Here is a 24,139-nt window from a genome sequence, read left to right on the forward strand (position 1 = left end):
AAAAACCATGTGTTTGCCAAATGTTACATGGCTCTCAAATCTATAGACTCGGAGGACAGCTGCGAAACATGCAAGGGTTGTAAATTCTATTGAGGTGAAAGCGGATGCATGCATGCGGGAATTAGAAAGTGGTAGGATTTCGGACATGTGTGGAAAATGTGCGTGTGTATGTAACACGGGCGGAGTAGGAGACAATTGTCCCTACATATGTATATGTATATGTGTGTGTGTGTGTGTGTATATATATATATATATATATATATATATATATATATATACAGGATGAGCCATTTTAATTTATCCACCCCAATAACTTTTTTATATTTAAATGTACAACAAAATGTTTCAAATAAAAGTTGCTTGACTTCGAGGGGGACAGAAGATGGGTGGCAAAAATTTGACCTTGGATAGTTATTTGAAAGTCACATAAAGGTTACCTTCAATTTCTTAAATGGAACCCCCTATTTTTCATTTCACATTGTAATAGCTTATCTCGAGAGTTTTCCAAAACACTATAATTAAGTACCTTTTCATTAAGTACTTTTCGAGTTATAAGGTTTGAAATAATTTCTTAATTTTACATAAACCATAAAATATCTATTAAACCATTCATTTTTCGATTATCTTACCTTCATACTTTTATGTACAAACTAATGAGAGAAATCAATTGATGTAAAGAAAACACGTAGTTGTTTCTAAGAAAAAATATGTAATTTGCAATTAACAATTCCATATTTTTTCTTAAAAACAACTGTATGTTTTCTTTACACCAATTGATTCCTCTCATTATTTTGTATATAAAAGTATCAAGGTAAGATAATCGAAAAATGAATGGTTTACTAGATATTTTATGGTTTATGTAAAATTAAGAAATTATTTTAAGCCTTATAACTCAAAACATACTTAATGAAAAGGTACTTAATTATAGTATTTTGGAAAACTCTCGAGATAAACTACAAGAATATGTAATGAAAAATAGGAGGTTCCATTTAAGAAATTGAAGGTAACCTTTATGTGACCTTCAAATGACTATCCAGGGTCAAATTTTTTCCACCCATCTTCTGTCCCCCTCGAAGTCAAGCAACTTTTATTTGAAACATTTTGTTGTACATTCAAATATAAAAAAGTTATTGGGGTGGACAAATTAAAATGGCTCACCCTGTATACAGCGTGTCCCACCTAGAAGTGGCCAACCCCTTTTATCTTTTAAACTGAAAGAGATAGACCATAACAAATATATATGAAATTAAATGGCTTTAACTGAACTTTATTGTGAGTATAGTGGTTGATTACAAAATTTATCTGTATTAAAGAACGGAGAGATATGTATAATTTTTTTAAAATAAAGTAGATATTTTGATATAATAAAAGTTGTAGCGCTGTTTGAAACGAATATAACGATGTATGATTTAATGTAAATATTTTATATATTATACACGATTTTCCGGCTTGAAATATCGCGGGCGACGTCCACCATTTCATTTTCGGCCCTGCGATATAGCCAACTTCTGACTCGTGCATTAAAGGTTGACATATGTCATGTTGTCATTTAATCATAATACTCAGTCAGAAGTTGGCTATATCGCAGGGCCGAAAATGGTGGACGTCGCCCGCGATATTTCAAGCCGGAAAATCTCGTATAATATGTAAAATATTTACATTAAATCATACATCGTTATATTCGTTTTAAACAGCGCTATAACTTTTATTATATCAAAATATCTATATTATTATAAATGAAATATTAATATAAAAAAATAAAATATTATTATAAAAAAATTATACATATCTCTTTGTTCTTTAATACAGATAAATTTTGTAATCAACTACTATACTCACAATAAAGTTCAGTTAAAGCCATTTAATTTCATATATATTTGTTATGGTCTATCTCTTTTAGTTTAAAAGATAAAAGGGGGTGGCCACTTTTAGGTGGGACACCCTGTATTATATATATATATATATATATATATATATACATATATATATATATGATAACAATATATATTTTTTTTAAATGTGAAATTGTGCATAGAAAAATTTGGTTATCTAAAAAAAATATATATAAGTAGTGATACTAGGAGAGTTCTAACTCAGGTCCTCTCAGGGGGGGTGAGGCGCGAGGGGAACCGCGGTGCGGGGGGGAGTGACGTCACGCGCGGGGAAGGAGGAACCGCGGCGCGCGTGGGTGACGTCACCCGCGGGGAAGGGGGATCCACGGCGCGAGCGATGGACGAGTGGGTCCGCGAGGTGAAGGGGATCCACGGCGCGAGAGATGGACGAGGGGGTCCGCGAGGTGAAGGGGGATCCACGGCGCGAGCGATGGACGAGGGGGTCCGCGAGATGAAGGGGGATCCGCGGTGCGAGCGATGGGCGAGGGGGTCCGCGAGGTGAAGGGGGATCCGCGGCGCGAGCGATGGGTGAGGAGGTTCGCGCAGTGAAGGGGGATCCGCGGCGCGACCGATGGACGAGGGGATCCACGCGGTGAAGGGGGATCAGCGGAAAGAAAACGGCGTGTGAGAAGGACAGCGCAACGTATGGGAAAAGAACAGTGCAAAGTGTGTGAAGAGGACAGTGCTACGAGTGCGACAAGGATGGCGTTAACGTGGGACAAGGACGACGTATAGGTGGGAGAAGGACGACGCAAAGGTAAGTGAACAAAGAGTATATTCTAAGCGAAAGAGAGAGAGAGAGAACGATAATATCGAGAATAACAACGCGTGCGAGAGAGAACAATAGCGCAAGAACAACGCGAGTGAGAGAGAACGCATATGAAAGAGAGAACGATAGCGCGAAGACTTACAACTAGCGCGTGCGAGAGAGAACGATAGCGCGAAGATGACGCGTGCAAGAGAGAACGATAATATCGCGAGACTTACAACTAACGATATGATAGAGATAGCGATACTTAAAATTAGTGCGAAAGAGACGCAAGAGAGACGCAAGGATGAGGACGCATGGAGAGGTGCATAAATAATTAGATTTTTTGTTTTAAATCAAAATATAAAATATAAATTTATTAAAAATGTGTGTGTGTGTGTGTGTGTGTGTGTGTGTGTGTGTGTGTGTGTGTGGTGTGTGCTTAAATTATAATTAATAATAATATAATATAATATAATAATAAAATAATAATAAAAATAATTTGGTGGTGCGGGGGGGAGGGGTGAAGCCGCTCCTGGAAGACTAGGGGCGATGTGTCGGGCTGAAGGACTTCCGCTCCTGTCCCTCTCGTCGACTATTCATGTACTCTCGTAAACTCTGAAATTAAACATAATAATTGTAAATGTTTTAAATTTATTACACATTAGCAAAAATATTTTTACCTTCAACGTTTCCAAGTCATGTCGTAGCATATTCTCATGCACATCTTCTTCGAATTTGTCTATACCTTTACATAATTCAAGATGTTCACAAAGTCTATTTCCGAAACATTTTACTTTAGTGTGATTAGGATCTTCCGCATATATACATTCAAAACAAAAACTTGTATCACATTTTTTAACTGAGTTCGCCCAAAAGTCTCGAGTTTTGAGAAATCTATTCAACGAAATTGTGCGGGGTTTTTTCAAGCCGAGCTCACGATTTCTTATAAATTGAACGACTGAGGTTTCCAGATTCTTTTTCGAAAGTTGTTCCCGCTCATACTGAAGTAATTCTTCAACATCACTAGTTCGAAAATCGAAATCAGGTTCCTTATCAGATGAATCTTCTTTCGCATATAATTTCTTCCATTTCGCTCTTCTCTCTCTCTCAATCTCAATTTTTTCCACCACAACGGGATCCATCCAGGCATCATATTCATCCATATCTTCATTGCCGATGATTACGTTTTCTTCAATATCATTATCATCCATATCTTCATTACCGATGATTACGTTTTCTTCAGCCATTGCACTAACGTAACACACACAAGACTAATGAAACGCAAAGAACAACGAAAGAAATGATACTCTAGTGCAGCAGACTCCTCTTCATTATATATCTTTTTAATATCTCGCGTCTCATTCCAATTAGAGCATTGCGTCTCATCTACCTCAGCATTTCTCTACATCTTTGGCGGAGCGTGTTGAGAAAAATTGTCGACTATTCTTATTCGTATGGAAGGAAAGAAATAAAATCATAGATGGAATAAAAATAATTATTTATTGCACGCATCGTAAAGAATATCATTTACAGCACATGTTAATAATTCGCAATCGATCAATGATTCGCTGTCAAAGACATCACTCTCACGTATCGTTTTTACAGCATCGCATACAGTAGTAATATTATTACGTTGTAATACAGTTTCAAATTGTTTAAATTTTTCATTTACGAGATACGTATTCTCGCATAACCAATTGTGCATATGATCGATACAATTTTCAAAATTAAATAAATGTAATAATGTTTCTGGTTTCATGTACAAAGAATTTTCGCATAATGTGAGTTTTACAATTTTCGATTGATACATTTCAATCGTTAAATCTCCAATTCTTAATGGGGGAGCAGTCGATTGTAGAAATTGTTCAACGTCTGCTTGCTTCCGCATCAACAAATTCCACGTTGAAAAGGGTAACACTATTTGATTGCCTCGATTATCACCGAGAATCAGTTCCACGTACGATACAGCTCCAACGCTTATTCCAATGTCCAAATACTTGTACGACGTCGGGGTTAGAGCGTACCTTCTTCCAAGTATGCGAGCCGCACGACGAGGCTGAATACTATAAAATATAAATAATTATACAACAATATTAAAAATCAATAAGTAAAAAATTTTTTAAACGATTTAAACTTACGTGTCGCATTTCTGCTTCTTACACGGTGGAGTTTCACCGTTTCGAATCGGAACGTAGAAATTCATATTTCTTCAGCGATGAACCTTTCACACGCGCGATTGATGCAATACTGCAATCGTATTAGAATCAATATCAATTCAAATAGTATCCCAAATTGCGATGTAGAGGGGATTATTGCTGACGCAACATTTTAATTTCCTCCAAAATTTTGTCGCGCCGATGTACGGCTGCGATGACATCATCATCTTCGGAACAAAGATTTAGCTGAAATTGCTAAAATCGAGCGCTGATGTACGGCTGCGCCTGATGCAATCACGTTAAAATTTTCAAATGTACGTGACAAATAGTGAAAAAATAACCGCCAAGGTTAAAATGTGTATCATCCCTAGACAAAGATTTAGCTGAATTTGATAAAATCGAGCGACGACTGCCACTGATGCAATCGCACCAAAATTATTCAAATGTATGTGACAAATAGTGAAAAAATAACCGCCAAGGTTAAAACATGCATCATCCCCAGACAAAGATTTAGCTGAAAGCGCTAAAAACAAAAAGGACCGATGTACGGTTGCCCCTGATGCAATCACGTTAGATTTTTCAAATGTACGTGACAAAACGTGAAATTATCAAGGTCAAATTGCACACGGTACTACGGGGAATTTTTTGTAAGATGAAATCGTTCCAGAATGTTCGATCATAAAACAATACATGAGACGTTATATAAATCATGATAAAGAGACGCACCCCACCAGTAGCTAAAGTGCATCAGACCTATCATTAGAAACGCTAAATTTTGCAAGTGTGCATTAGGAATATGGAGGAGCAAATTTTGCGAGAACAATCCGCTTTGCTTGGTTCGTTGGAAAACTACATTGTGTGGGAGCAACGATGCGACGAGTACATCGAGTCGCTGGAAGAGCAAAGTCGAATCAAACGGCCGCGATTATCGATCGGATATCGACAATCACTGATTGCTCAGATCGCGCGCCTCGAAGGGCTGAAAAATTCGGTACGTGGACGTTTCGTACACGCGGGTGCCGGATGTAGTGCGCGTCAAAATGGACTTGTGTGGCGCGAAATTGATACGGCGTTCGAGAGTCGCGTATCGACTGGTGCGGTGATAAATTATAATCACATCGAACCGCGCCAATTTCTCGATGACGCCAAAGACATTGTGTTGGAACATGTGCAGGGCGCTTTAAAAAAACACAACAGTGCAAAAGTGAACACTATATTCAACGGCGAATTTGTGTCGGGTGATAAACACGCGAATAAAAGTGTGAATACGAGAAACTATGAACTCTTTCGCACATCCGATTTACGCGAGTGGTACGAACAGCGCGTTATCGAGTCCACCCTAGCGTCTCTCGAAGAGTTTCAGGAACGCGATAGCGGGTGGGCTTTGTCGCGAATACTGAACTTGACTGTAAATATAAACAAGTACAATCCTTTGCGCGCGGAATGTCACATCAAATTACCGCGGGAGATTATGATAAAGAGAGCGGTGATTAACGTGCAATCAAAGGACAATGCGTGTTTCGCGTGGGCAGTGGTCGCCGCTCTGTATCCCGCTGAAAGGAACGCGGAACGGGAATCATCGTACCCGCATTACGCGACAGTGCTGAATCTCCGGGACATTGAGTTTCCAGTGACTGTGAATCAGATTAAGAAATTTCAACTTGCAAATAACATTTCAATCAATGTGTACGGCATCGAAGACAAAAACATTGTCCCGATACGTCTTTCGCAGCAGAAACGGGATAAGCATGTGAACCTGCTGTACATTGAAGATGACAACAGCGTGGGACATTTTGCATGGATCAAGAATTTATCCCGGCTCGTGAGCTCGCAATTGAGCAAACACAATGGTCAAAGATATATCTGTGATCGGTAAGTTTATTTTATATTATTTGGATAATTATAGGTTATACACTTTGTTACATAAATCTTAATTAAATTTTTTTCTTTTACAGATGCCTTCATTATTTTTATTCAGACACCAAGTTGCAGTCGCATACGGTCGATTGCGGAAAGCTAAACGACTGCGCTGTCCGGTTGCCGAGCGACAAGGACAAGTGGCTCGAGTTCAGCAACCCTAATCGGAAGGAACGGCTTCCATTTGTGGTCTACGCCGACTTGGAATGTGTCTTGGCCAAGACGAAAGAAGAAAAATTATATCAACGCCATCGGGTATTTAGTTTAGCTTATTATGTACATTGTTCGTACGACGACTCATTATCAGAGTATCATTCGCGTCGTAGCGTCGATTGTATAACATGGTTCGCCGAAGACCTTAAAAATTTAGCAATTCGCGTTAAGAATATTTTAAAAACAAATGTCCCCATGGTAAATTTAACGTTCGAAGAGTGGGAGAAATTCCATAGCGCCACTCGTTGTCATATATGCGAAAAGCCGTTTACGCAAGATGATACACGCGTTCGCGATCATTGCCATCTGACCGGGCGGTACAGAGGTCCTGCACACTCAAATTGTAATCTAAATTATAAAGATTCTTTTTGCATTCCGATAGTGTTTCACAATTTATCCGGTTACGATTCTCATTTTATTATCGAGGAAATAGCCACAGCGTTCGAAGGGAAAATCGAGTTATTACCGATAACCAAGGAAAAATATATTTCGTTTACCAAAAGTGTTGATCTTAAAGAAGAAGAATCAAAAAATCAAATAAAATTACGTTTCATCGATTCATACAAATTTCTCGCATCGAGTCTCGATAATTGGNTATTCTCGAGTCGGGAAAATGGTACGAATCGAACATGCCGATTAACTATATCAACGTTAATATTATCCGCGTAGAATGTAACGTGACCGCGGGCGGTAAACAACGGCAAACTCGTTCATACGATACATGAATTTTCACCGAGGGTACCGCCGGGATATAAGATAACGGAACGCCAGCGCAGATCATTTCGACTGCCCGATCATCGCGCGAGCTGCGGATTAACGGAGCGAACGTTACGCGTTGTCGATCAAAACGGACGATTGCTTTATTTTCGAGGAGAAAGATCACCCGTAAGATTGCACGTACGACGGTTGCAGCGATAACGTACGTATGCGACGTATGAGATGCTCGTGTTGAACGGATCGAAAGACGTGAGAGATAACACAATCTTTATGAAATCAGTGACACCAACAACAAACAACAATAACATCGAGACGTTCGCTAATATCCAATCATCCGAGAAAAGAAACTCAACACATCGAACGTTGCGTTTTTGCAATCTTTGGGATTCGCGGTGCGAAAACAGCTGAACGATGACGACATCCTCAACATCGGTGAAGAACCTATCTTTGACGATCGTATCGTCAAGATCGAGACTCACACGTACAACCCGTTCGCCAATACAACGTTCGGACACAATGACGAGATAAGAATACCCATACAACAACAGGATCTGTATACGCTGCCGCATGAGAGTTTCCTATACATCGAGGGAAAACTAACAAAAAACAAACCACCAAGCTGAGGAGAAATGAAGTGTTACTGGGAAAAAATTGCGTCGCATTCATGTTCGATGAGATTCGATACGAACTCGACGGTGTTGAGATTGATCGCAATAGAAACGTAGGAATAACTACTATGCTCAAAAACTATGCAACAGAGCCAAACCGATAGACATGTGATTTTGAAAAATGCCGGCTGGGAGAGTCTACCTACGCGCATGGACATTTCAATTTTTGCGTACCGCTCTACATGTTGCTGGGATTTTGCGAGGATTACAGACGCGTGGTGATTAACGCTCGTCACGAATTGATCTTGATACGATCGCGCAACGACAACAATTGTCTGCTTGGAAGTTCGGTGCAGGAGCCTGTGATCGACATATTCAAGATACAATGGCGAATGCCTCACGTGCTGTTGAGCGAAATCAAAAGTTGTTCGATGCTGCGTGCTCTGGAAAGCGCGACGATATCTCAGCATGGCTTTTCGCTCGTGGGATCTGTACGAGTATCCGCTATTGCAGTTTACAACCAAGCATTCGTGGGCCATTAAGACTGCGACTCAGCTGGAGAAACCACGATATGTTATCTTCGCTCTGCAGACAGGTCGGAAGAATGACATGTCTAAGGATGTGGGTGCATTCGACGACTGCAATTTGATCAACGTGAAACTCTATCTGAATTCGGAATATTATCCGTACGACGATATGAATCTGGATTTCGAAAAAAGTAGATATGCCATTCTGTATGAAACATACGCACGCTTCTGCCAGAATTATTACGGACACGAGTATCTCGAGCCGAGTCTCACCGTCCTGAAGTTTCTACAACACGGTCCGTTTATGATTATCGATTGTTCTCGACAAAACGAATCGGTCAAGAGCGCGACCGTGGATGTGAGATTGGAATTCGAGTGTAAGGAGAACGTGCCGCCGAATACCACTGCGTACTGTCTCATCATACACGATCGCATGATCCAGTACAATCCGTTGACCAACGTTGTACGCAAACTCACCTAGGCGACACAAGAGAGAGGGGGAAGAGGAGCATGATATAAATCGAAGTTTTGCGAGATGGTTTTAGAGTTTTGTCATTCCTCTCGACTGGCGTATCAAAGAGAGATCTCATCATGTCCGTAGCAACGTTTGTGGATCTGCAAGGATTTATCGTTGGGAAAAATTTTGTCGTGAAGGAAGCGGCAGTCTTGAGAAAGGGATACGTTCTATCGCATTACTTTTTCGCAAGTCCCGTACCGTGGAGCGTGCTTACAAAAATCTGAGCGATTCAAGTCTCATGGCTGATTAGAAATCATCTGGATTACAATGGGAAGACGGAAACGTTCCGTATGATTTGGCTCAGCGTGTAATTACAACAGCTATCGTTGGTACGATGCACGAAGAAGAAGAAGAAGAATCATCTGTCATATACGTTAAAGGACTTGAAAAGCGAAAATGGTTGACCGATATACTAGACGATGCGAGGAATGGCTATATTATTGAAACCTTGGATGCAGATTACGAAAGATATTGATGCTTTAAATAAATTAGATATTATCAATAGTATGCGATGTGGAAAACATGTTAAGAATTACGCATTACAAAATGTATTTAAAATATTTAACTGGTGGTCGCAACGCCAGAAAGAATTGCAAGAAAATAAAACAAATATGTAAACATTAATATGTGTTTTATCTCTTATTTCCCCCTCCCTAGACCTTTCCTTGCGTTTCTAAGAATATTTTATCTGAGCGTTATTTCATCCTTCTCCTAAAATTCAAAGCGTTAGAAGCATTGATCCCCCCACCACATTATACTTTTGGAAGATGAGCGTCACGTATACCCGGTTAATTCGATCAGTCTCGCATCCAGTAACCGCTCGTGTTTCACTTTTCATAACCTTCAAAGAAATGTACTACGTCGAAAGAAGCAGTAGCGGCAGCGACGTCGGAAGACGCGTGAATAATAATTACGTGCCGAGTCGTAATAAAACTTCATCGTTTGAGAATAAATGTGACGAGTAAGTTTCATTTAACTTTTTTCTATTTTTATAATTTTATTACTATTATTTAATTTTAATTTTTCTATAGCATTTCGTTGGAGCGTCGTGCGACTCGTTATACTAGGTAGATGATACGCATTGACAGCTACGGAATTCAAATTCCTCGAAATTGGTATCAACGTGGGTCCACCGAGTTACGTGGAGATTGCAATAGGAGATCATCGAGGAAAGGAACTGATATTATCTCTCGAAACATGGAAAGGACTCTACGAGCAACGTCGCAATATTCAAAATTTACTTCGGAACGACTCTAAAGATGACTACAATTTCATAAGCGTTGGACCGCTAACAGTGAGAGTTCGTACGATTAATGACGTCAAACTCATAAGTCTCGAATCTTCGGATGTACGCATGATGATGGTCGAATCGACGTTACATCGTATGTTCGATCTCGATCAATGCATAGATGTAACTTTTGATCGATTAGATAAAATTATCCAAACAGTTGATGTTAAATTTACGCAATTCTGCAATATCGCGTCCACTGTAACGGATTCGAAAGAAGTATCATATGTAATACGCGCGAGTGATGTTTTCAACAAGCATCAACTTGTCGATTGCGAACTGGCAGCTTTAACTTTTAATTCTTAATATGTAAGACAAAAATTATATTTGTATACTAAATATATAAGCAGAATAAATAGTTATAAATCTATATTATGGTGTACTTTCTTTGCGTTTTGGCGTGCTCTCCCGTCCCAGCTTTTATGCATAGCTCCTTGCGAGAGAATTATCATGAGAGAGTAAACACTAGGAAAGAAAGAGACAGAAGGAGTGATACGGCGCACGTGAGAGAAGAGATATCACGCAATGAAATTATTTTTGATAATTTAATATAATTTTTTAATAGTTTTCTTATAATTTAGTAATAAATGGAGCAATGAAAAGAGAGGGGGAGAGAGGAATTTGGAAAATAAATCAGATTTTTTTTTATATTAATTAATTAATTTTTAATAAAGAAAATAAAATGTGTATTATATACATAGTGTGCAAAAGAATTTAAAATATACAAAATATAAATGTGTATTATATACATAGTGTGCAAAAGAAATTTAAAGAATTTAAAATATAAATGTATATTATATAAAGTGTGTAAAAAAAAGATACTGTAAGAAAATTTAAAAGAATTTAAAATATAAATGTGTAAAAGATAATGTATGAACAAAATTTAAAAGAAGTTAAATATACAATGTATACATTATATAATATATATAATACAATTATAAAAGTATAAAAAAGAATACAAAATATAAATGATTAATATATAATTGAATAATATAATATAATAGAAGGGCGATGGCGACGACGATATGGTGGGAGTGGTGGGGCGGCCGGTGGAAGAGTGGTGACTCTTTCTGCACATAAAAAAAATTTATTAATTATTTGAATAATTTTGAAAATAAATACCTACACATGCGACCTACCTCCAATTATTGATCAGCATCCATATCAGAATCCGAATCAGAATCATAACTGATCATATATTCAAGATAGTTATGCTGATGGATTCCTCGCATCCTTTCGGAACACGCTTCTCGATTTCCACCTGGCAAACAGCAATCTCGGCAAATGGCTGCCTCTAATTTGTTCCTCTTTCTAATCCGTATATCTCTCTTTTTAATCTTTATATACGATTTTAGATGGGAAGTCGCGATTGGAGAATTTCTTCCGCCAAGTTCCCGATTTCTTAAATATTCCACCACCGACATGTTCATTAATTTTTTATTCCGTTGCTCGCACACTTTAGTCTTATTCACTTTTTTAATGTTTTTTTTCACAACGTGCATTGTGGACACTTTTTTTAATGTTTTTTTTTCACGACGTGCATTGTGGACACATATTGCACGGAAATGTTAGATATAATGGATCTCTGCAATTGGAGCAGTATCGTCCATCCGTTGCATCCAATGTCTGAATTACATGTTTTCGTACGGCATACATCATTTGGGCGTCTACACCTTGCAGCCTAATCATGCAGGACGCACATACTGCTAAAGCGCCGCCAGTCGAGTAATAAAAGAATATCGTGCAATATTTTTTTTGTCCGCTTAATGCATTAATTTCTGCGATAGATACTATTTTTGCTCTGACTAGTGCAGAGTCACTATCCTCACTGCAGTCACTAATACAGTCACTGTCGGACGACAACACGTGATCTTTGTCTTCGTTTTCCATTTTATATATTATCACACAATATATCACACTTTCTAACAGAACACTGTACTTTTTGAGAGAACACTTTCTGAGAGAACACTTTTGTTACCGACGTGTCGATGCGCTTTCAAATCACGTACTATGATCTGATGCGCTTCAATCCTTATATTCGACTAACAAACTTTCAGAGATTGTCGGGGACAAAAATTTTTTTGCAAATGTACCTATCGTAGGAAATGCGCTATTATATTACGTCGATACACAGATTGCTTGAAAAGGTTGGACCGAAATATCTAAAAAATATAAGTTTATGAAATAAAGTTATTAAAAATATATATAAGGGTATAAAAGGTTTTTTACAATATCCCATTTGCAAAAAAAAAATTTTTTGTCCCCCTGATAATGTCTGAAAGCTTGTCCGCTTAATCTCTATTGTTCATACGTCGAACGGAAAAAAAACCTAGAATTTTTTATATTAGGGGTGTACCTCGAGAGTACAAAGCAGCCGAAGATCGGCGCTGATATGTAAACGGGGGGAGCGGGGGGAGACAAAGCAGTCGAACATTGGCGTTGTTAAAATTTTCCTTAAAAAATAAAATAAAAAATAAAATAAAATAAAATAAGATGATAAAATAAAATAAAATAAGATGATAAAAAATGATTTTTTTGGTTAGGCCCAAAATCATCTTCAAAAGAATATCGCCCTTTTTTTTGTTTATGCATGTCATAAAACATCCAACACGTGCATCCCCCACCCCGCAATCCCCGCGTGACGTCATACCCCGCTCCGCTGAGATCCCTCGCACCTCATCTCCCCTGAGAGGACCTGAGTTAGAACCCGCCTAGTACTAACTACTCATAGTCAATAAATAATTAATAATTTGTATTTGTCTAATATTTTTCTACATTATTTTTATTTATGTTTCAGTTATGGAAGCTGAACTAAAAAAGAAATATTGTAATGTTACTCGTCAAATAATAAATTTTTTTCTGTCTTTGTATGAACAGTGTCAACTGAAGAAAAAGATACCAAAACATGGATTAGTTGTACAACTTATTTTATCTGACTACATGAACTCTCGATGTCAACTGGACTTGACTGACATGCAGTCAGAGCCAGATAAAGATTATCGATTCATTATGAGTTATCAAGATCATTTAACCAAATTCACAATTCTTCGTCCTCTTAAGACGAAGACTGCCGAGGAAGTGGCCTACCAACTCATAGACATATTTTGTTTATTCGGTGCCCCATGTATACTTCAAAGCGACAATGGTCGTGAATTCGTAAATAAAATAATTAAAAGTTTGGTCGATATGTGGCCTGGAATGAAGCTTGTTAATGGTAAACCGCGACATTCTCAGAGTCAGGGTTCGGTTGAAAGGTCGAACCAAGATATTCGTGACATGCTGGTAGCGTAGATGGCTGACAATAATACGGAAAAATGGTCTGAAGGACTCCAATTTATTCAAAGTAAGAAGAATCGAGCTCTCCATTCGGTAATTAAGACAAGTCCTTATGAGGCTATATTTGGATCAGCGCAAAAGATCGGACTTGCGGATTCCTCTCTTTCCAGTGACATGTATTCTTCTATAGAAACTGAAGAAGAATTGGAACAACTTCTTTCTTCGAACAATGATCAAGATAAGACTGATGAAGAAGAAGTTAACGAACAATCTAGTGAAGATAAAAATATACCTCAAGTTGGAGAGGTTACACAAGAATAAAAAAAAAAAGATGACAGCAAAATTTATTGTGTGATTTGTGAAAACGAAACTTCAGGAGCTTACAAGTGTTCAGGATGTCATCAATTTATTTACGTTATTTGCGGAGAAAGTGATGAGAATAATGAGGGTTTCGGACAGAACGTTACTTGCAAGCTCTGTATAAGGAAGAACAGTATCAGCGTTGAGAGAGAATGTGCTAAATCTGGTCAAAAACAACAAGCACAAAAATGATTTCATTTTCTAATTCAAAATTTCCTAAAGTTGATATTCGAACTAGTGTAGCGGTCAGAGTGCCTGACGTTGATAAAGGACGCGCAGCTCCCAGAAATGTCTTAACTGTTGTTGCCGGAATTAATTCATCAGGACTTTATCAATTAGGTACCAAAGAAGGGCTCCTTGAGCGATTTTATGCTCGCAATGAATTTATAGTTGCTGAGAGCAACTTTATTGAACTGCAAGACGTACTTCACTAACTCTTCGTTCAGCTTCTATGTTGTCATCTGGAAGTAAGCAAGGTTTTATAAGCTGCCACTGTAAAAGATACTGCATTGACAAAAAATGCAAATGTCTCTCTAAAAATATAAAGTGCAATTCCAAATGTCAGTAATAGTTCTTGCAAAAATAAATAATTTATTAATAATTCCCACAAAGGGACCAATATATATTATGAACAATGTTTATTATTAGAAAAATACTAATTAATGAAGATTTCTATTACAAAATCTTCTTTGATTAAAAGAGCCATAGTATTAATAAAGATAACTGTATTTTCTTTTACAGTCAAAAAGACAATTTGTTTTATTTTAATTGAATTAACGTCAATTGTTATAACAAAATAACGTCATTTATTTTATTTTATGAATCCTTGATACTTACGTATGAAAAAAAGTATTGTAGATTTTAGTCAAATAAAAAAATTTATTTGTAAATGATTTTGTGAATTGGCAAATTTGTTTTTAATAAAAGAACTCTCACAAAGAGAGCAACTCTAAACAGTATTTTATATTATTATTAATAAAAAATACTGATGAATGAAAACTTCTATCACAGAAACTTAATTGTGTCACGGGCTGATTTCCGCGCGATTTTGTTAAGAGATTAGCGGGATCGGAAATCCGGGTTCGAGGTTTCGCAATAAGCGAGAGCGTGTGTAAAAGAATGAAAGAAACAAGTTTTATTGAATGCTTGTGATACAGTATGTATGTATGTGCGCGTGTTGGGGCGCGGGTGCGCGTAGATATGAATGCAAACGCGTGCAATTAGGCGTGAGCGCGATCTTCGGCGCGAGGCGCTAAGTTTTATTGTTTACAAATTAAAATCGTGCACGTCGTAGCGTGCCGCGAGAGATTTTATTAAAGCTGAAACGATGGAGTATAATAATGTGTATATCGGAGATACGATGTGTCGATTGTATTAATACCTTTAAATGGTATATATACGGCGTGTTGTTGTGGTCCGGGCGCGGTCAATGACCGTAGACGCGGCGCGTATTGTGTTTTTGTGCCCGTACGCCGGGGAAAGCCCTGTTTTTCGTGCGCTTTGTACTATGCACGCGATTCCACGAATTTGATAGACGCGGTTTCGTGGAATCTTAACTTATCAGTCCCGTGCGGTTGGATTTTCGGGATCCCAGTGCCAGCGAGAGCGACTCGTCCGAGGCAGCTCTATTCTCTACCCCGTGAGAATGCACTTGCGTTATGGTGGTCGGTTTTAGACCGGTAGTCGAGATCTCTCGACAGAATCGGAGTTCTCTCTGATCCTTTTGTTTCTTGGTCGATGGTATCGAGATCGGATGGAATGATCTGGCTTTGTAGATCGAGAGCACTCGATGGAGGCAGAGTTCACTCTACCTCCTGGTTTTTAAAAGCGAGATTTAATTTTCGGAGCGGTCTAGGTTTCGGAGCTGCTACTCTTTGCTGAGAGCGGATCGGAAAAAGGTACTTATTACACCGAACAGGCCCTTTTTATACCGGCCTAATTGCCCGCGCCGGCGCGCGGCGGTATTACGCCTTCCAAACGGGTTACGGGAAGCGGTACGGTCGGCGGCCCGCTCGGAGGGGTTCGGGGTGCGCACCGAGCGCGGGTTTTTTTTCGCCGGTCCGGATCGAGGCCCGTCGGCAACGCTCGGCGGTATTCGGGTTGTTTTTAATAATTTAAAAATGTGGGCGCACCGCGCCCCTGCCTCTGCCCGGCGGATGTTCTGCCGGGCGACAGCTTCCGGCGGAAGCCGGAATCTTCGCCCGCATCGCATGCCGGGAATATATTACATCTAAGGGGGTGCACGGGGTGCATCGTTACATCACCCCCCCCTTAGATTTGTGCCTGAATTTGAGGCACACTTGACGCTCGATGTACGGAGCGGTGGATCGAACGGTTGGTCGGTTGGTCGGACATCTGGATCTAGAATGGGATGGACGGAATCTAGCTTATTTTGCGCTTATAGCGCAAGTTTCCGTCCCCGGAAAAACGGAGTATCCAGCGTCCCTGCGGAGTACTTGGTTTATATCGCCGGCTGACATGTACCGCGAAGTGCGGTACCTCCAGACCGGGCTCGATCTCTACCTTGGTGGAGCTGTCAAGGGTCCCATCGGTCGGAGGATCTCCGGTGGCGGTTCGGCTGCGGTTTTTGGAAGCGGCCTCGGCTGTTTTTCGTAAGGCCGGCTCGGCTACGCCCAGGTGGTGGCGGCGGTTGGGCCAAGAGCATCAGCCGTTTCTGCTCGTTGACCCGGTCGGACCTCTGGATGGTCGTTCCGACCCTCGGCGACCGCGTTGGTGGCGGCTGCTCTTGCGGCTCTGGTGGCGGAGCCGGCGGCGCGGGCTGCGCCTCGGTGGCGGAGGATTCGCCCAGATATTCCTCTATTGCTGCTAGGATATCTTCGTTGTTCGACATGTCGACTTGAAGTGAACCGTTGCTTCGAATTACACGTCGTCATCCTCGCTATCGTTATTGTCGCTGTTGTTATTATTGTTGTCCTCGTCCTCTGAGTCTGTTTTTGCTGATTTCAAATCCTGTATATGGACGTGTTTCAGCCATTTTCCTCGCCTGCTCCGAAGATCCACGATCACAGGCGATATTACCCGACGTACTTCGTAAGGCCCGCTATATTTCGGCGCGAGTTTCGCGTTGAAATTATCCGCTTTTTTCGACAGTCGATGATCTTTCTTTCACACCCATTCACCAATGCGCGGTTTCCAGGTCCTCCTTCTCAAATCGTAGTAGTGTTTCTGCTTTTCGAAGGCTCTGGCGAGATTGATTTTGACGAGCTCGTTAGCTTCCTCCAGCTATTTCTTAATTGTTTCTGGAGCTGGTGTTGGACTGTTCGTCGGCCACAGGCGATATTAATTCACGGCCACAGTTTAAGAATGCTGGTGTGTATCCTGTTGCGTCGTGTACGGCCGTGTTATACGCGAATTGTAATGCGTTTATCTTCTCGTCCCATGCTTTCTGATCCTCTTCTGACGTACTGGCTCACCATTGTTTTTATTGAGCGGTTGGTCCTTTCTACCGGATTGCAGTGAGGCGCATATGCCGGGGTGGTTATGTGCTTGATGTTGCACTCCCTTAGTCTCTCCTCCAGTTGTCGAGATCGAAGTTGTGTTCCGTTATCTGACAGAATGCTTTCTGGCTTGCCGTGTCGCATAATGATATTGCTCGTGACGGCTTGTGTGACGGCGTCGGCCGTGGCTCGGCGCAGCGGTGCAAGTTCGGTCCATTTTGAAAAGCGGTCCTGCATGACCAGCAGCCAAGTATGCCCTTTCTTGGATCTCGGTAATGGACCAATTAAATCGATGCAGATCTGCTGCCATGGTCTATTCGTTTCGGTTGCGTGCAGCTTTCCCGGTGGTTTCTCTTGCGCTGCTTTGTGACTTTGGCAATTTTTGCAATTTCGTACGTACTTTGTTATGTCCCGGAACATGCCTGGCCAATAGTAACCCTCGGCAATCCTCGCGATTGTTTTCGCGATGCCGAGGTGTCCGGCTGTTGGTTCGTCGTGATATTTCTGCATGACCTTTTGCCGTATCGGTGTCGGGACGCACAGCTTCCACTGGTCGCTGCTGCTTATCTCCTTGAAGTTCAGCGTGTGTAGGATGTGTCGGTTCAATTTCCCTTCCTTCATCCTGTATTCTGGTCTGGTGGCTGGATCCTGTTCTGTTTCTTCCCGCATTCGGTCGTACCAGCGGCACTTCTTCCGTTCGATAGCGCGTACTTCCGGGTATCGTGATAACGCATCAGCCACGCGATTTTGTACCCCCCGGCGGTACTTGATGTCGAATTCAAATTGTTGTAGCTCGAATACCCAGCGTCCGAGTCGTCCGGTCGGAGATTCTAACTTTTGTAACCATTTCAGGGCCTGGTGATCGGTTATGACCGTAAAGGCATAGTGTTCGCGAATGAAAGAGTTTGAGCGGAAAGCGCGTTCCGAAGAATTTTTCGACAGGACACCACACACTTGTATGCAGCGATAAGACACGACACGTATATTTTTGTATTTTTTATGAAGTTTTATTTTAACGAAACACAATAAAATAAAGAAAGTTTTACACAAAATATACTTGGTTTCAGACACTGATGCGAAGCGAGAAAATCGAAAAGTCCGAGTGAGAAAGCGGTCGTGTATGAGAAGCGGTTGTACGAAGCGGTTTTACAGTGCAAGCGGTTTAGCGGAAAAGTGCGAGACTTTGACTGTGTGGGGTCCATGCGCTGGGCCCTTTATATAGCGGACTTGATTTTTGATCCCGTTATAGCGTGGACCAATTAATTTCGGAAATTGGCGGTGACCTCAGGGCGCCGCTCGTGATTGGCCGCCGATGAGGTCATGAATTAATTTTTTAACTATTGCCATGCGCACGATCCTTTTCGATCAGCTGATTGGCGATCAGCTGATCGCGACGTATGGGCGCGCATGCCCGTCTGTCGCTTAGATTCCAGTGACGGTTGACAATGTTATTGTTAATCGTTTATGATACGCGTTTTTTATGTGCTGAAAAAACAGGCGAGAACTCGAACGATCGAGTTTTTGTTGAAAATAAAGTTTTCGAGAAGTTTCTCGACGCCCGTTACTTTTGAATTTTCGGGTTTTATAATAAGAAAAATGCTGATTTTACTTTACTCGAATTTTCATATCGGTGATAATTTATGAATTTCGAACACATAGCCTTCTAAATAACCTTTCATCCGCCGGATTCCCCAGACGATTGCCAGGCATTCGAGCTCTGTCGCGGAGTAGTTTCGTTCCGCCGCGTTTAAAGTCCGGCTCGCATACGCAATAACTCTTTCTCCGTCCTCGTGTTGTTGCGTGAGGACTGCACCGAGGCCGGATGTGCTTGCGTCCGTTTGCAGACAAAAGCGCTTCGTAAAGTCTGGGCAGGCCAGGACTGGAGCGGAAACTAGTTTTGCTTTTAACGTGCGGAACGCCTCCGCCTGTTCGGTATCCCATGCCCAACGTGAGTTCTTCTTAGTTAGACGCGTAAGCGGTGCAGCTATTTCGGAAAAGTTCGCAATGAATCGCCGATACCACGAGGCCATCCCAAGAAATTGCCGAATTTGCTTGACCGTTCGCGGCTCCGGCCAGTCGGCCACTGCACTAACTTTTTCCGGATCTGTTCGGATTCCCTCCCTGTCTATGATGTGCCCGAGATATCTTAACTTATCTACGCAAAATTTGCACTTATCAGGGTTCAGCCGTAGTTGTGCATTTCGAAGGCGACGGAAAGTCTCGGCGAGCAGCTCGAGGTGTTCATGAAAAGTCTTACTGATAATGATAATATCGTCTAAATAAACGAAAACGTGAGGTTCTAAATCCGGCCCGAGGATTGTATCTAATAATCTCTAAAATGTCGCTGGTGCCAAATGCAACCCGAACGGCATTACTATAAATTGAAATAACCCCTTCCCCGGGACGGTAAATGCGGTTATTGGTCGACTTTCTTTCGCGAGCGAAACCTGCCAGTAACCGCTTTTAAGATCAAGTGTGGACAGGTAACGCGCCTCTCTTAATTTGTCGAGCGTCGCGGTAATTTGCGGTAGAGGATACGCGTCTTTGTGTGTCGCGTCGTTTATTCGGCGGAAGTCTATGCAGAACCGGTGTTTGCCATCTTTCTTTTTGACTATTACGATCGGCGAGCTCCATGGGCTATGCGATGGTTCGATCACGCCTTGTTCTATCATTTCGTCCACCTCTTTGTCGATGATAGCCTGCATGGCCGGGTTGCGTGGCCGATATCTTTGTTTGACTGGTGTTTCGTCTTTCAATCTAATGATATGTTCTACCGTAGTTCTCTTTCTAGGAATTGTTGCAATTGTTCTTTTTCCTCCAGAGTTTGTACGGCTAGTCCCCCGATCGTATTGCATTTTGGCAATAGCTTCCTCACGTATCTCGGTGGTGGCGGAATTCTTAGACGTAACCTGTATTGCAGATCAATCCCGATGATCACTTCATCCTCCATGTGTGGGAGGATGACAAAGTTATGTTTGATCGTCCGCCTGCCTATTTTATACGGAAGTTTGATGTGCCCCAGTGTTTCACCCGTGGATCCATTCGCGAGGCCTACCGCCCCTCTCTCTCCCCTAGTTTCGAACTCTTTTTTGTTTAATGCTTCGGCTGTGGTCTGATTGATCAGGGAGATCTCTGAACCTCCGTCCACCAGGGCGTGGTATTCTCGTTCTCGGATATTTATTTTCACGTGCGGTCGCGGTGTGAATATTATGCGGGGCTCGGGGTTGTGTTTGCGGCCTTGCTTTCCCCGGCCCCGGAGGCGTTTCCCGCCCTTGGATGACAGTCCTTCATTAATACTCCGTCTTGACCACATTGAGAGCAGAACTTCTTTGTCTTTTGCATTAAGCGCGCGTGTGTCCCCTCTGCTTGCATCGCCAACAGCAATCGTTTTTGTTGTATACTGCTGCTATAGCCGGTTTCGCGGTATCTTTTTCGCGTTTTGCTGCCTCTTTCTGTTCCTGCAATATATCCTCGAATTCCGCGGCCCGAGTCTGTAGCTCTACTATGCTATGCACGTCGTCAATTCTTACGTAATGTTTATACGCCGGGTTCATGTTTTCGTAAATGATATCGAGCTGCTCGTCTCGCGAGTACCCCCCGGCCCGACGCATCAGTGTCATCATCACCGTGACGTACTGTGCAAATTTTTCCGTTGATTTTTGGTGCCGCCCCATAATTTCTCGCCGCAATGTGGCCGCGTATCGTCGAGGCAAAAATTGTCTTCGGAAGTTGCGCTCAAATTCGTCCCACGTTTCCCATGAATCCCGATAATTCCTGTACCACAATAAACTGTCCCCTTTTAACAGTTCCGGGAGCCCCTGCAAAAGCTGCGATGCTGTGAAACCGTATGCCTGCCTTAATTCCCCCACCCTTTCCAAAAATGCAGCGGGGTCTCGGCCGTCGAAAGTGCATTCCCATTTGCGAATCTGGTTGATTGTTTTCCCGTCGTAAGGAAACACCGGAATCTCTGCGGCCGTGGGTGTTCGAAATTCCGCGTTCGCCAGTGACGGAATGGACAGTCGAGGTATCGCCCCCTGGGTGCCTGTTTCCCCCGTGAATGCCTCGAACGCGTCAATTTGCTCAGGATGTTCCTCCGCGAATCGGCTAATTCGTTTGCGAAGTTCCTCCAGTGTACCGGCGTCTTCTATATTTAGCGCTTTCGCCATCACAATCAAATGCTCTTTATTAAGCCTATATATCCACGCTTTCATTACTTACTCGCCCGCTCTATTCGTAATGCAATTTCACAACTGTTCGGGCGCCAATGTCACGGGCTGATTTCCGCGCGATTTTGTTAAGAGATTAGCGGGATCGGAAATCCGGGTTCGAGGTTTCGCAATAAGCGAGAGCGTGTGTAAAAGAATGAAAGAAACAAGTTTTATTGAATGCTTGTGATACAGTATGTATGTATGTGCGCGTGTTGGGGCGCGGGTGCGCGTAGATATGAATGCAAACGCGTGCAATTAGGCGTGAGCGCGATCTTCGGCGCGAGGCGCTAAGTTTTATTGTTTACAAATTAAAATCGTGCACGTCGTAGCGTGCCGCGAGAGATTTTATTAAAGCTGAAACGATGGAGTATAATAATGTGTATATCGGAGATACGATGTGTCGATTGTATTAATATCTTTAAATGGTATATATACGGCGTGTTGTTGTGGTCCGGGCGCGGTCAATGACCGTAGATGCGGCGCGTATTGTGTTTTTGTGCCCGTACGTCGGGGAAAGCCCTGTTTTTTGTGCGCTTTGTACTATGCACGCGGTTCTACGAATTCGATAGACGCGGTTTCGTGGAATCTTAACTTATCAGTCCCGTGCGGTTGGATTTTCGGGAACGCAGTGCCGGCGAGAGCGACTCGTCCGAGGCAGCTCTATTCTCTACCCCGTGAGAATGCACTTGCGTTATGGTGGTCGGTTTTAGACCGGTAGTCGAGATCTCTCGAAAGATTCGGAGTTCTCTCTGATCCTTTTGTTTTTTGGTTGATGGTATCGAGATCGGATGGAATGATCTGGCTTTGTAGATCGAGAGCACTCGATGGAGGCAGAGTTCACTCTACCTCCTGGTTTTTAAAAGCGAGATTTAATTTTCGGAGCGGTCTAGGTTTCGGAGCTGCTACTCTTTGCTGAGAGCGGATCGGAAAAAGGTACTTATTACACCGAACAGGCCCTTTTTATACCGGCCTAATTGCCCGCGCCGGCGCGCGGCGGTATTACCCCTTCCAAATGGGTTACGGGAAGCGGTACGGTCGGCGGCCCGCTCGGAGGGGTTCGGGGTGCGCGCCGAGCGCGGGTTTTTTTTCGCCGGTCCGGATCGAGGCCCGTCGGCAACGCTCGGCGGTATTCGGGTTGTTTTTAATAATTTAAAAATGTGGGCGCACCGCGCCCCTGCTTCTGCCCGGCGGATGTTCTGCCGGGCGACAGCTTCCGGCGGATCGCGTGCCGGGAATATATTACATCTAAGGGGGTGCACGGGGTGCATCGTTACAATTGTTTTAAATTTTATTATAAGAGCTATAGGATTCATAAGGCTAACTGTTAATTTTCTTTATAATTTTTTTCTTTATAATTTTATTTTTATTGCATTATTGCTGTATCAATAAACGTCAAATTTCAAAGATTTAAATACAACTACCTTTTGTCCTTTTATGTCCCACGTTGAGATGTGCTGCCTCCAATACATCAAATAGCTCATCTGCCTTACAGAAATAGCGAATTTTAGAATCGTCCATACCTTCAGAACCACTTTCAATCAGTTTTTCAGTATCATCAAGTTTTAAGATGTCGTATCGCTTTATACGACGATACTGCTTTGATGATACCGATTGCTTATTTTTTCGAAGTAACTGAGCTTCTTTTACTTTTTGAAGTAATATTTCGTATCACATAATTAGCACGCAAACCAACAACGTCCACACTCTAGCAATACGCTAAATAAAATAACGAACAAGAATGTGCATGAATTCGTCGGCCGTTGATAGATTGTATTTACATCGCGTCATGGCTGCATCAATAAGCGTCCACAACGCGTTTGTGCATTTTTACATTGCGAGAACGCGTTTTGGTCGATTATCAAAAGAACTTCAACACGAATTTCGCTTTGTGGCCTTTTTGAATATGCCTAAACGCGTTATGAGCGTTTTGGAAAGTGCCTCGACGTAAATTTCGCGTTGTGGCTGAATCTGAGAAGTCAGAACGCGTTGTGATCGGTTTTTTCGTTCAGTGAGCGTTTTCGGTCTTTGAGCCTAACATATATACAAGGTGTTTCAGACCACCCGTACCACCCATTTGAAAACTAGAGAAGTGATTATTTAAAAAAAGTAAAAACATTTTCTTTATAAATCGGGTGCGCTCTATCGAATGGTGATATTTTCAACTTCTTGAAATTGAAAAACAATTTGAATTAACAATTCCATATTTTTTCTTAAAAACAACTGTATGTTTTCTTTACACCAATTGATTCCG

At 41.7% G+C, this 24,139-nt stretch overlaps 1 protein-coding gene across 1 annotated transcript; it reads left to right on the forward strand.

Moving 5' to 3' along the window:
- The first annotated feature begins 13,526 nt into the window (after nt 1-13,526).
- On the forward strand, nt 13,527-13,877 carry LOC112638088 (KRAB-A domain-containing protein 2-like). Its single transcript, XM_025409131.1, has one exon. The coding sequence runs from the start codon at nt 13,527-13,529 to the stop codon at nt 13,875-13,877; it is 351 nt and encodes a 116-aa protein (XP_025264916.1).
- The last annotated feature ends 10,262 nt before the right edge of the window (nt 13,878-24,139 follow it).

Source organism: Camponotus floridanus, unplaced genomic scaffold (genome assembly GCF_003227725.1).
Source record: "Camponotus floridanus strain SB8 unplaced genomic scaffold, Cflo_v7.5 scaffold242, whole genome shotgun sequence".
In the NCBI taxonomy this organism is placed as follows: domain Eukaryota; kingdom Metazoa; phylum Arthropoda; class Insecta; order Hymenoptera; family Formicidae; genus Camponotus; species Camponotus floridanus.

Excerpts from the sequence above, each read along its gene's own strand:
- LOC112638088 (XM_025409131.1), top strand. The coding sequence starts at position 13,527 with ATGAACTCTCGATGTCAACTGGACTTGACTGACATGCAGTCAGAGCCA.